At 50.4% G+C, this 13,149-nt stretch overlaps 1 protein-coding gene across 1 annotated transcript in view; it reads right to left on the reverse strand.

Moving 5' to 3' along the window:
* Nucleotides 1–329: 329 nt before the first annotated feature.
* TGFBRAP1 (transforming growth factor beta receptor associated protein 1) overlaps nt 330–13,149 on the reverse strand; it is a 62,337-nt gene continuing 49,517 nt past the window's right edge. The window contains exons 7-12 of the mRNA XM_040454125.1: nt 12,922–12,979; nt 10,958–11,101; nt 8,882–9,025; nt 8,140–8,299; nt 4,641–5,074; nt 330–2,985 (exon numbers count right to left, since the gene is read on the reverse strand). Coding sequence (XP_040310059.1) covers nt 2,809–2,985; nt 4,641–5,074; nt 8,140–8,299; nt 8,882–9,025; nt 10,958–11,101; nt 12,922–12,979 — 1,117 coding nt within the window. The 3' untranslated portion in view covers nt 330–2,808. The remainder of the gene's footprint in view (nt 2,986–4,640; nt 5,075–8,139; nt 8,300–8,881; nt 9,026–10,957; nt 11,102–12,921; nt 12,980–13,149) is intronic.

Raw genomic sequence — 13,149 nt, forward strand, 5'->3', positions numbered from 1 at the left:
TGGGTTCGAGCCCCGCTTGGGACTTTGTGATGACAGTGGGGAGCCTGCTTGGCATTCTCTCTCCCTCTGTCTCCACCCTCGTGCACTCTCTCTCTCTCAAAATAAATACACTTAAAAAACATTTCAAAAATTTTATAAAATTTAGTAATGTGATAACAAAGAATTTCAGAGGTGGCCAATGCAAGTCCTCTGCAGGTGCAGGTAGGAGCCACGAGGTACGGATGAGTAACTTCCGGAACTCCTTGGACTGGGTATTGCACCAAGTGGAAAGCACCACTTCACCGAGATAATTTTTATTAAAAAAAAAAAAAAAAAAAAATTACAGAAAGAACAAAGAATTAAAAGAATTTTAATAAAATCAACAAGTTTACATTTGTACATCTTGTGTATTTGGGACCCGACCAGGGGTGAAGGATAAAGTTGCAAGGACAAAAGTTTCCGTAGGAGAGCAAGCGAAAAGCAAGGGCTACCCTCGTTGTGCGACGGGCATGGGTTTGATGGTGTGACCCCATGGCCTCCCGAGCTGCTCTGCACTCACCAAGGTCACGGGCAGGAGGCATCCTGCTCTGAGCTCAGGCCCAATGCTCCACACCCTACAGGACACGCCCATATGAACACCTGCGGGGCAACAGCAGAGAAACAGTTCATAAAATCTAACAGTACTGCCCCTCAAATATTAATGCCAACTGGGTTCGGCTCATGCTGTTTTAACTAGTATGGTTACACGGAACCTAATGAGGGGAGAAAAGGGCTGAGCAATGTTCTAATTGTTCCACTCAATGGCACAGTCACAAAACAGCAGGCCTTTAGAGAGAACTATGTCTTTTAAAAATCTGATTTGCAAAAAAGGGCCCGTGGACGTCAGAGAAAGAGGAGAACGAGGTACGGTTCTGAACACAGGAGGCCACTCAGCTTTAATCCCCGTCATTCTAAAGGATGAGAAACGTTTCAAAAAAAAACCGACCAGTGTTCGGAGAGAGCGGAGACTAGTGTCCCCAAGTTAGGAATGAGCAATCACAAGGTGCTCTCAAGATTTTACCCACGTCGTGTCCAGCGAAACAGCGCTTTCGGAAGCGTGACACGGTACGTGCTAGGGGCTTGTTCTTGGAGGAATAAACATGAGCTCGTGAGTTGTAACCATAACGTGCACAGTAATATGACCATCCTGGAACAGTCATCCACAGGGTCAAGCTGTCAAACTCATGACCAGACTTGGGCTTCATCCCCACGTAAGCAGTGGGTGGCGGAGTTGCAAGAGTTTCTTCATTTATTCTTTAGACGGAGACACAGGGAAGAATGCGGAGGCGCCTTTGCTTTCTTGGGCCACTCGGAATCACAGAAGGATGAAGAATACTGACCATTATTAGTACAGGAGAGCACTGTTCAGACAACGGACAAGGAGCGCTTCACCGCCGCTCTGTGAGGCCCGGGCCGACGGAGAGAGGCTCTGTTCCAGGGTCCTCTCCTGTGACACACGAGCTAATGCTTGTTTCCCTAATGCTACAGCAGGGGGTACAAGTGTCTAGTGTTAGTTCTTAATAGAATCATTAATCCCAACGATGAAATTCAAAACAGGGCAGCGAAGGAGGGACGGCTTCGGCTCCTCCACGACGTTAGGCGGAGACACAAAATGACTCAGTCTGTGGTGAACAAGAGGGACTCCTCCTGTGAGTTCAGGAAACCTCAGAGCAGGCGTGTAAAGTGCTGGGAGGTAAGGCAGCCTGACTGGACTTCCTCATCGGGGTGTGCAGAAGCACCCGGCAGGAAAGATGACAGACATCTCGGTCACGGGGGAAGGCAGCTGTCACCGCTGCCCGTCCTGCTGAGGGTGTGAGGTTAAAACTGGCCTCTCCTGAAGTTCTGCTCGGCTTGTGCTCGTAACGCTTCCCTTTTAATTTCCCGAGTGTTCAGTAGGAGGTACATTTTAACAAGGAAAAAAAAAAAAAAAAGTCCCTAACGGATATGACGGATGAATTTCTAAACAAGAGAAAAACTTCAGGGATGACAGAACTTCAAATAAAACTTTTTAGTCAAACATGTCAATTGCGGAGTTTCAAACTGGCAGGTGTTGTGACAGTACAGGGACCGAAACCTGGGCCCTCACCTGCCACAGGTCTCCCGTCCACTGTCCTCTTACAGATGGGGCGAGCGGCTTCTCTCTTGGGGCTACACCGTTTTCCGACAGGTCCTCACTGGCGAGGCAGCCAGAAGTGTACAAATTCCCCCGAAAGGGGGCGCTCGGGTAAACAAGGCAGAATCCTTTAGGGGTTGAGAGTCACACGGGAAGAAGTAGAAAGAACCAAAAGATTTCCCCAAGGTCAGCTAAGGGCAAAGGCGGAGCCCACGAGGTAATCCTGGAAACAGACAGCCCCCCTCCCCCCCAACCCCTGCTCGCAACCGTGCGGCTCCTCACCCTGCCGAGCGAGCTTTTCATCCCTGTGCCGCCCTGGAGCACGTTCCCAGTGCAAATGCACATCTGGAGACTAGGGCACCGGAGTGGGGGAATCCAGGATGTCCACACTGCAGAGAGAAGGCTCATTTTTCTCTCAAAGTAGGCATTCGTTTTGGATTACAAAGTACCGGGACGGGCGAACCCTAACATGTCTCTATTTGTGGGATTTTCCATTTACATTCAATGTAGAGTGGTCAGCAGTGAAGAGCCCCTGTTTCACGCTGACCGACGTCTCCCCAGCACCCAGATGTCACCCCTTCGTCCTGGCTGGCACAAGTGCAGCGGCTTCTGCTCTCTGCACCCAGCAGGCTTGGTAAAGAGCTCAGGGTCCTTCTCACGCCCTCGGGTGGGCCTCCTCAAGTCCGTGCGCCAGGGCCGGGGGGGCTGGGGTTCGTGTGTCTGCCGGCAGCACAGTGGGTGTGGACGAGACCACCATTTGGATACCTAACAAACACGGGCTCACGAAAGGGATTTTGGCACATCTGGCAGAGCTTTTTGTCCGAAAGCCGAACTGAGCTTCCTTTCAACTTCATCTGCAAAAAAAAGACCGAGGACACTGTCAGCTAGAGTTATACCAGTTTTTCAGAGTGGATGCGCGTTACCCCATGGATGATTGTTACTCATGAGGACTGCTTTAACGTCCATTTCTTTGAACAGAGTATTAGAGGAGGGGCACCTGGGTGGCTCAGTCGGTTAAGCATCTGACTTCGGCTCAGATCACGATCTCACAGTTTGCGAGTTTGAGCCCCATATCGGGCTCGGTGCTGGCAGTGCAAAGCCCGCTTTAGATCCTCTGCCACCCGCCTCAAAAATCATAAACAGTAAAAAAAAAAACAAAACACCAGAATATTAAAGGTGAAAATAAACAAAAACGTCCCTAGGAACTGGAGAGATAAAAAAAAAATGCTACAAAACTGCTTTCTTATTTTATGAAAGTAACTGCTGCTCGCCGGCCACGGGCATTTCTAAACAGGCCCTCTCTCAAACGTTCTCTGAGCTCTGTGAGCCAACGCCTGTTGGAAAGTCATGCCATGTTAGGGCTGAATAAAGCTGTGTAAATCATCCAATTCCTTGGCCCTCTCATTTGCAAACAGGGAATGTAAGGCACAAATAAGGGACTCCATCAAAGCCATATGGTTCATTCATGGCACACTCCTGCCTGGTCCTAGAAAACATAATTTCATTTGTTTAAAGGCAGCGAACAAAACCGGGCTGTAACCCCCTCAGTTCTGCGAGGTAAAAAGCCTTTTTGCACCGTTCACTGGTGTCAACCCAGGCAACTCTGCCTACCGGCAGGACCAATTACCAATTCAGTGAATTCACCCTGTACTCATTAGTTTCATCAGTCACTCAACAAACACTCATTAAACACTTTTGAGATGCCAGGCTTGGCTCCAGGGATACTGAGATCTACAGATGAAGTTCTGTGCCCTCAAAGAACCCAGAGTCTAATGGTGAAGGGAGACAATTATGAATGCATGCCGGAATGTGCGGTGGGTGAAGGAGGGGAGTTATCTGCTTGAAGGGATATGAAGGTTTCACAAAGGAAAAAATACCGAGGCTGGGTTTTGAGTAGGCGTTCACCAGGCATAAAAGGAAAGGTTAGGACCATCTCAGGGGGCACCGCAGGTACGAAGCCTGTATGTATGAAGCAACCTATCACATCTGGGAGATTCCACATGTCCTGGGAAGCAGCAATAGACGGAAAGGGCCAGACCAAAGGAGAGGAGATGGAACCCTCCAGGCCTCAACTCCTCTACTGGGGACTCACGAAGGCTTCCACGGGGGAGGAACACATCGGGTTCCTGCTCTGGAAAGATCCCCCTGCCGGCTGCATAGAGTGTGGGTCTCACAAGAGAGAAGTCTCCAGAAAGGGATATAAACTGGGGACTGTCGGGGACGGAACGTTTGTATCCCCCTCTCCCAGCCACTTCCTATGCAGAAGTTCTAATTTTCAATGTGATGTACTGGGGGCCTTTGGGAGGTGACAGAGGTTGGGTGAGGTCATGAGGGTGGGGCTCCCAGGACGGGATTCGGGCCGTGACAGGAAGATGTGTCCTGCTGGTGGGAATGCAAACTCTTGCAGCCGCTCTGGAAAACGGTATGGAGCTTCCTCAAGAGTGCAAAAACAATTCCTACACGGTCCGCTATTCCACTTGTGGGCGTTTCTCTGAAGCCCGGCTCTCACCTTGTCGTACTTGTAGATCAGGTTTTCGGATTTGGCCAGGCCGAGGGCCACCTGAGTGGTCCTCCGGGCGTGCACGCTGTCCCTGACGGCCCCGGTCAGGAACGGGCGCAGGAGCTGCACCGACCAGGTGCCCGGCAGCAGCTGCAGGACGCGGGCGGCGTCGAACTCGGCCGCGTGGTGGTTCAGGAGGTCCGTGGCGGCCACGGCCAGCTCGGGCACGGAGGGGCCGGGCTGGAGATACATGGCCAGCAGCGTGTGGAAGAGCCGCTGCCGGTACGACGGGTCTCTGCCCTCGGAGCGCCACAGGCAGTAGTCCTCAGCCGCCGAGAAGTCCTGCAGCTCGTGCACCAGGATGCGCAGGGCCTCCTCGTGCTCCTCCAGCTTGCCGTGCAGGATGGCGCTCTCCATGGGGAGGCCGGCGCCCCGGACTCTATCTGTGCGGCAGCAGCCAGCGGTTAGAGCCAGCCCCGGCTTGCCCCCAACCCCCGGGTGCTCTCAGCCTAAGAAGGGGTAAAGGGGAGCCAGCCACCTAGACGGTTCACACGAGGCCTGCCTGTACCTCCGTGCTGCAGATCTGGCGTCCCCGAAGGGGAGGCCGGACCCTACTTATAGGTAGAGCCTAACGGCAGAATACGTTATTTTTCATAACGCTTAGCGGCTGAAGGAAACAAATGACCTGTCATCTCAGCGGGCCCTGGTCAAACGGGATATCACGGCTTCAGGCTTCTAATTAATCCAGCACTGTTCCCATTTTCCCAGTACGGGATCTTCGACCACAGTGGAAAGGCACTACGCTGACTTACGTTCTGACGAGAACCCCGCCCTGCCAAAAACGTGTGGCGAGCCCCTTTCTTCCAACTGAAAATACAGTTCACAGAAAGGAGTATGGGTCCCTCTTGTTAACCATCCATATCGACATTACTCTAAAGCTGTTGTGTCTCCTGCAATTTAAGGTGCCAGGCTATGAGCAACACGACACCACCACAGAAAGTTCTGACCGAGGCCCTGCCCGCAGCGGGCTGTGTCTCACTGGTAGAGGCCCCTTGTTTTCCGCTCCCTCGGCAACCGAGGAAGGTAACGTCACATCTCTTCCTGCTGTAGAAGGATGTTCGAGGGACAGCTCCTATTTCAGAGGCCAACATTAATACTGGGATTCTGGGCATTCGGACTTAGGAGCGTGGCCACACTCCGGCCTGAGGCACACGGCAGACATCCGCAGCAAATGGCTGGTTCCACAACATGTGTCACCTACAGCACTAAACACAGAAGCTGCAACGTGTATCCTTGTCATCCTCACAAGGAAAGGTCACCAAATAATTGCTAAGTGGCAACCACATGTAGGGCACGGGAGAGGCGCAGATTGGTTGAGAAAAGACCACGGCAGTGACTGCACTTTCCACATCTATCATCCCGTTTGTATTTGATTCTCGGCCACCCCGGGCGGGCAGGCTGCACAAGAAATGCTACTACAACGTGCCCAGGCTGACGCCGCCAAAGTCACCTAACGAGGGCAAAGAGTGAGTCTCTCAGCTTCCAGTGTTCTTCCACAGTGCCCTGGCGGACACCCCCTTTCCTGCAAGCTCCCCAGTCTTATCTGCAAGCCCTGGCTTATCTCTGTGACTGCTCAAACAGCGCCTTCTCCGTGCTCCCTCCCCTCCACCCCACGCAGAGCTGCTATCGGCCGCTATGTGCATGCTCATTAAACTGAAGGCCAGAACTGAGTGACATCCACCTTTATATCCTCGGTGCAGCGTCTGATACTCTACACATACTCACAGACGTTAGCTGACCGAGAACCTGATCAACAAACCATGACTAGCATGAGATTTGCACGAAGAGACTTGTAAAGCATGAAGCATGATGGACATCAGGGCTGACAGTAAAACTGTTTAACAACCATACAGCATGGGCACCGCCCAAAAAGCACGGACAGCGGCCGTGAGGGACCAGGGTGGCTGCCGAGCATCACGGCTGAAGGTCAGCCCCAGTGCAAACACAGGCCACAACGAGTTTCTGTGGTTCATGTGAGGTGGCAACCACCCCAGTCCACACTCTGGACCTACTGTCCGTGACCTGTGTGACCTGAGGCAAGTTGGGTAACTTCTCTAAGCTTTGACACCCCCGTAAAAACAATAGTAAAAATAATTTTTAAAAACAGGACTTATTTCAGAGGGTCGTTGTGGAGAGCGTCCTAACGCACGCTAAGCATTCTGACCTGGGCCTGGTGTATACAGTCAGTCCTCATTATTCAGATTCTGTATTCGTGAATTTGCCTACTCACCAAAATTTATCTGTAACCCCAAAGTCAGCAGTTGTGGTGCTTCTACACTCATTTGCGGACATGCACAGGGCGGCACAAAATTCGAGCCACCTGACACGCATATTCCCAACCGAGGGCCCATAAGGTGATGCTCTGCCTTATTGTTGAAGCCCTCATTCAGTAAACGGTCCTCTCCATGGTGTATGCAGTGCCACGATTTTTGCGTTTTTGTGCTTTTTGTTGGTAATTTTGCCATTTAGAATGGGCCCCAAGCACAGTGCCCAAGTGGGGCCTACCGTTTCCAAGCACAGGAGGGCTGTGACGTGCCTTCCAGAAAAAATGTGTGTATTCAATGAGCTTCGTTCAAGCCTGAGCTAGAGTTCTGTTGGCCTTGAGTTCAATGTTAATGAATCAACAATACCTATTAAATGAGGTGTCTTTAAACAGAAGCACTCATAAAACAAGGTTATGTACTGATCAGTTGACAAAAATGTGAGCAGAGGTTTGCAGGAAGCTGACCCTGTATTTCCTGGGTAGCACTGTTCAGGATTCAGTAATTTAATGTCTGTGGAGACTTTATAGAACATAACTACAGCGAATAATGAGAATCAACTGTAGTTATGGTCAAAAAACACTGCACATTTAAGGAGAAATACATTACTAATCCCAGTAAGGACCAATCTGAAAACTCTACTATGTCAAGCACATCGAGAATCTAGTTCATTCTACCAGGTGCAAGCACTATGCTGCTTTGTGGCACTTTACGCAACACAAAAACCGTGGGCTCTGCACCCCAAGGAAATGAAAACCAGGCTCCCATCCAAGACACCTGTGGCTCAGAGCTCACGGTTTGGAGCCTCGAGAAATCTGAGTGGGCTGCTGGGGGCGGTGCTAGCTGGCACAGCCTCGCCCAAACGCTGGTGCCATCAGAAGGAACTGAGAATCAAGCGGGCCGAAGAGGAATAAGGCAGTCTAGTGAAGGTAGGCTCGACAGATAAGCGGCCTCCCGACCCCCGCCCCTCCCCGCCACCGGCAGCTTTGTGTCCCTGGCTAAAGGGCCAACGTCCCTTTCTAGAAGGTGGAGGCCTGAGAGGCTTCGCCCCACCCTCCAAGACGGCTGACTTTGTGCCAGAAGAGGCCCAAGGAATCGCCCCATCAAAACGAGGAGCTATGGCAGAGCCTTCATCCGCGCCTGCCAAGGTGAGCAGGTCAAGGAGAGGCTGGCGGGATGCTGCTCACCTATCAGGAAGTGGACTCGGTACAAGTCAGACTTCTGGAGCAGGTGTCGCAGCTTCGCCTGAGTCTCCGTCGCTTCCGCACCCTTGCTGTTGGCGCCGGGCCTCTGCTGCAGCACCTCGTCCAGGTAGAGGAGCGCCAGGTGTGTGTGGTACTCTTCCTTCTGCGGGAGATGACGGCGTTGGCAGGCGGGAAGCCGGAGCGCTCCCAGCCAGCGGGTGCTCCCGACACCAGGCCTGCGCCCAGGCGAGCCAGGGCAGGGGCTCGAGGGCACTGAACGGGACACATTTGTTGGATCGGAAACATCTCAGAAACCGCCAATACGGGGAAGGCAGACTTAAACTCTGGAGCAAAATATAAAAGGGTCACTTCTCATCTGAGAAGGGCCACGGGATTTAGGCGTTTCCCAAAAAGGTACGGCTCCTCTCATTTCCCTTGAGGATAGTAACAAAGAAGGAAAGGAGACAAAAAATAGGAGCTGGATGGATACAAGATGGAGGGCAAAGAAAAGGCGACATGCCTCTCCTTCATTAGCCTCCGGGCCTCTAGACCATCCACGAGCACGGACTGAGCATCCGGGGAGCAGGGCATTTAAACTATTACGTTAGAACACCGAAAACATCTACATTTAAGATATTACATTAGAACCATCTGCCAACACGCTTTCCGGTCAAATTCTCTCTCTTAAGTTACTACTAGGACATGGCAGCCCTGCTCGTGGTAGTCCAAGTTCAAAAGCGCTCACCTGCAGTCTCCTGTCTATGACCAGATGTTCCAGATACTTAACAAGGGCTTTAGGGTATTTCTTAAGGCAAGTGATAATGCTGTCGGGATTAAAACTGTTCTGCTGTTCATCCAAAGGTCTCCTGGTGAAAACTTGAACTCCAACCTGAAAGGAGAATAGTAATTTAGCTATTTCCTTCTCCGGATGCCATCTTATGTTTATTCTAATCGATGGACATTTATGTCTGGGGAAAATTGTTGTCAAAAACACGGAGATACAGCAACACAGTATGGGGTGGGGCACTGGCAAAGTCCAAAGAGCACGGCACAAAGACGGGAAACCTCATACACCTCATCGGAATTTCTCCTAAAAGGGTCAGAAATTAGGGGCGCCTGGGTGGCTCCGTCGGCTGAACGTTTGACTTCAGCTCAGGTCATGATCTCACAGTTCGTGAGTTTGAGCCCCGCATTGGGCTCTGTGCTGACAGCTCGGAGCCTTGGAGCTGCTTCAGATCCTGTGTCTCCCTCTCTCTGCCCTACCCTACTTGCGCTCTGTCTCCCTCTCTCAAAAAAATAAACATAAAAAAAAAAAATTTAAAGGCGAGAAATTAAAGAATGAAACATTAATTAACCAGAGAGGCACCAACTCTGTAATGTTAAGGCGATCTGCAGACAAGGATGGTCACTTGCTGGCCAGTAAGTGAAAGAACAAATACAGTACTGAACGTTCAGTAAACTCAGTTCTCTGCATACAGGGATCCACTATGTGGATCATCTGTGTAGATCCAAGGCCCGTCCCTGAGCAAGTTTCCAGACGGCCTTCCTGTGCCTGTTGAATGGAGCTCCCTGTGGCAATTCCATCTTCAACAGAAACGCTAATGGGTCAGGTAGGCAAGTAAAGGCATGCTATACTTCTCCTGGGCATTCTATCACACACATGTGCGCACACACACACGAGAAATACAGCACCGCTCTCCTGAGTGTGAAGTCTGAGTTCTATAAGCCTGGATTTGTGTCTGTGCTGTACCAACTATTCGACCTTGGGGAAGTTTCTAGAGCTGAGCTTTGCTCTCCTCGTAATTCCCCCTTGTGGCGTTGTTGTGGCATCTGAAAGAAATGATACAGGTCGAGTGGCTGGCTCATCACCAGGCACACAGAATCCTGGGAATGACTTGCTGATACCATCTATTAGCATTGGGAGGAGCCCAAAGCTTTCAACCGTTTTGGATCCATGTTTCAGGTGTGCCTGAGTGTGTCAGGGTATGTTGTAGGTGTGTGTGCACAGAGGCCAAGTAAAGATGGAGTTAAAAGCACGTGAAGCCCATGGGCTCAGACCTCCCAGTTCAGAGAGTACCATGGAGAACATACCCCAGCTCGGATTTTTCAAAGGCAGATGTGACATGCAGAAAACTCTACGTTTAAGATGAAGGTCCCGAGTCAGGAAGCTAAGTTTCTCTCCTCCAAGGGGAACCAAGGAAATGTGTGTTTTTAACGGTGACAGCTGAGATGCTATCTCTTTTCCAGTCCTCCAGCGGCTTCACAGAGGAGTCCTGAGCTTATGCGCTACTCCCCCCACACCCTGCAGCCAGCAGGAGTTTCCTCGGGGTGCTTCCTCACTGCTGCCCTTCCTCAGCCTCCAAGATGGCAAGTCCTGAGCAGGGCTCCCTCCTACCTCCAGAGCCACGATTGCCACGCCAGGGGGTGCGGCACAGAGACAGGACAAGGGTCTGCCTGGTGTGGCCCAGGCGGGGTACCACGCCCTGCAAGGCGACCATCTGATCCTGCGCCAGCCCACAGAAATCAGAAGGGTCACACTTGGTCAGGCATGGGGGTTCACACACACGTTTTTCAGAAGATGCGAAGGAACCCCGGCCACGCTTTCTGCTTTTCTACAGAAGGGGCCTGCCCCACACTGATGTGCGGAACAGTGTATCTCAGAAGTGCTGAAATGCAGAACTTCCTAAGACTGGGCATTCCAAAGGCTCAAGATGAGCCATTAGAAGGGGAGGAACAACATGGACGGTTGTTGTTAAAATCAATCATTTAAAATCACTCCCCCCACCCCCCACCCCCCCCAATGCATTTATGAAGCACAAACCTCCTCACTTTTCTGCAGGACCCAATCAGCGTACTTCCACACGAGTTCCTGGTCTAAGCTATAGGTAAGGAAATCAACGACGTATTCGTATAGGTCTGAGCGAGTGGAGTCGTGAATGTCCCCGTTCACAATGTTCACCCATAACTGGAAAGGAGTAAAGAACAAAAAGAAACGGAAGGTTACATACCTTTCAGAATTACCTACGGAAGGGCACACATTTACTTATTTGGCCTTTGGATCCTTTAAAGTAGTAGGACAAATTTTAAACTTTGAAGGCCTAAACGAATTTTAAGCTTTTCAGAGGAATAAAGCAATATAGAAGACGGGGTCCAGGACATCAAGAAAATAAAGCACCAAATTATTTTTCTTTCCTTTCTAATGAGATCACAGTAATACGAATAGTAAACACAACAGGTGGAAAGACGCAGATGTATTAAAAACGTTTCTTCATGAGATAAAACGATCACTGACAGCATCTTGATGCAGACGAAACTTAACTGCCTCCATTGGCGGGGCTGTTTCCACCTTCCCCACCACAGGGATCCTGGACTTTGACGTCCTTTGTGGACCAGGAGGGTCAGACACTGTGCATTCAAAAATACTGGTGATTCTGTCCCCTAGTGCTCTGTCTTGTGCACAGGGGCTCATGACAGCTGCTAATAATAAAAGTCCCTTGCTATTTCATCCAGAAACTTCCCCGCTGTGTAAACCAAAGCTTACTTTCGGAAACCCGGGATGAGGCTGCATCACAAGGGAGTGGAAGAGATGACGGAGGCCCCTCAGCCTGTACCGCATCTCCTGGACCTCACCCACCTGCCCAGTGCGCCGTACTTCAGGACCACACCACCCGCAAGAGGCCCAAGAAGCAGGGCTGCTGGTGTAGACTGTACTTCTGATATTAGCATATGAACCTTTCTTATGGTCCCAGTTTCTTCCACACTGTATTCCTCAAACCAAATAACCCAATCACACATACACGGAAACGTGTCATTTTCTTCACAGTAGAGTTCTGCCATATATAAAGATTTATTTCGTATCACTTGGATCTTGCAAACCCCACTCTATAGCCCCGCTGTTATCAAGCTATAATTCTTACAGCCATGTGTTTTACAATATAAAAACGTTATTCTTGACGCCCGAATCTACTCTTGGCCATTGGGTGTGTTGATAGAAACCTTTTTTTTTTTTTTTTTAAACCTCATCTGCCATCAGGTTAATGACAGTGATTGCATGTGTAGCTTTGCCAAAGTCATAGGGCTGACGTTAGCCTGGGGACTACTGCCAATGTTCTCGGCCACTCTCAAAACAACAGAAAAAGAATGATACCAGTGCATACCAAGTGACAGAAGGGGAGAAGGTCTCCTGACAGTGTGAGATGACGTTTGTCACAAGGCGTGAGAGGCGAGACGAGACAGAGGAGACTAGGGATTGATGCCTTTTTATCTCAGGTGCAGTATCCCTGCCAGGGCCACCTGGAATCGTGGTTCAAATCCCTGTTCTACCACGGAGCAAGGCTGTGACCCTGGGCCAGTGACTGGCCTTGATCAGCTTTAGTTCTGTCACAGGTGACATGGGGATAATGATTTACTCTCCCCAATGGCAACGGTTAGTGTCATTAACGGCGGAGGTTATAAATAAGCTGATATTCGCAGGCTTAGTTTTCGAATAAGGCAGTGGTGCCCCACGCCTTGTGGCTCAGTAAGAAGTCGTATTTTTAGTTCTTAAATTTTCAAAACTCAATCTTGATAATGTCCTCGAAAGAGACGTAAAGACAAGGAAAAGAAAGCCCTTGGCTGACATTAGTCAAGGAGGTCACTTTCTAAAACAGTTGTTGTTCTTATTCTGTAAAAAGGGGTGTAGACCGGGCAAAAGCAGCCTCCGCCAACTTGGGAACCTCCTCCCCAGGTAACACGGAGCTAAATGACAGAGGTTTTTAAGTAATGCTGAAATGCTTTTGCACTAACCTGCACTGCCGCAGCGTCTTGGTTATTATAATGATAGAGCAGTCCAAGTGCAAAATACCTGAAAGGAGACACCGCGTTAAGTGCACCCTCTTCCGCCAGCGGCTGCGGGTGGTGCCCACCCAGCGACAGCCTCCCCGCGCCCCCCGCCCCGGTCCCTCGTATTCGTATTGAGTACAACAACAAATTTCCAAGGACAAAAAGATCCTCATTTCTGTTTATTTACTTCGG

The sequence above is a fragment of the Herpailurus yagouaroundi genome, unplaced genomic scaffold (assembly GCF_014898765.1).
Source record: "Herpailurus yagouaroundi ecotype Mexico unplaced genomic scaffold, PumYag 210, whole genome shotgun sequence".
NCBI lineage: Eukaryota > Metazoa > Chordata > Mammalia > Carnivora > Felidae > Herpailurus > Herpailurus yagouaroundi.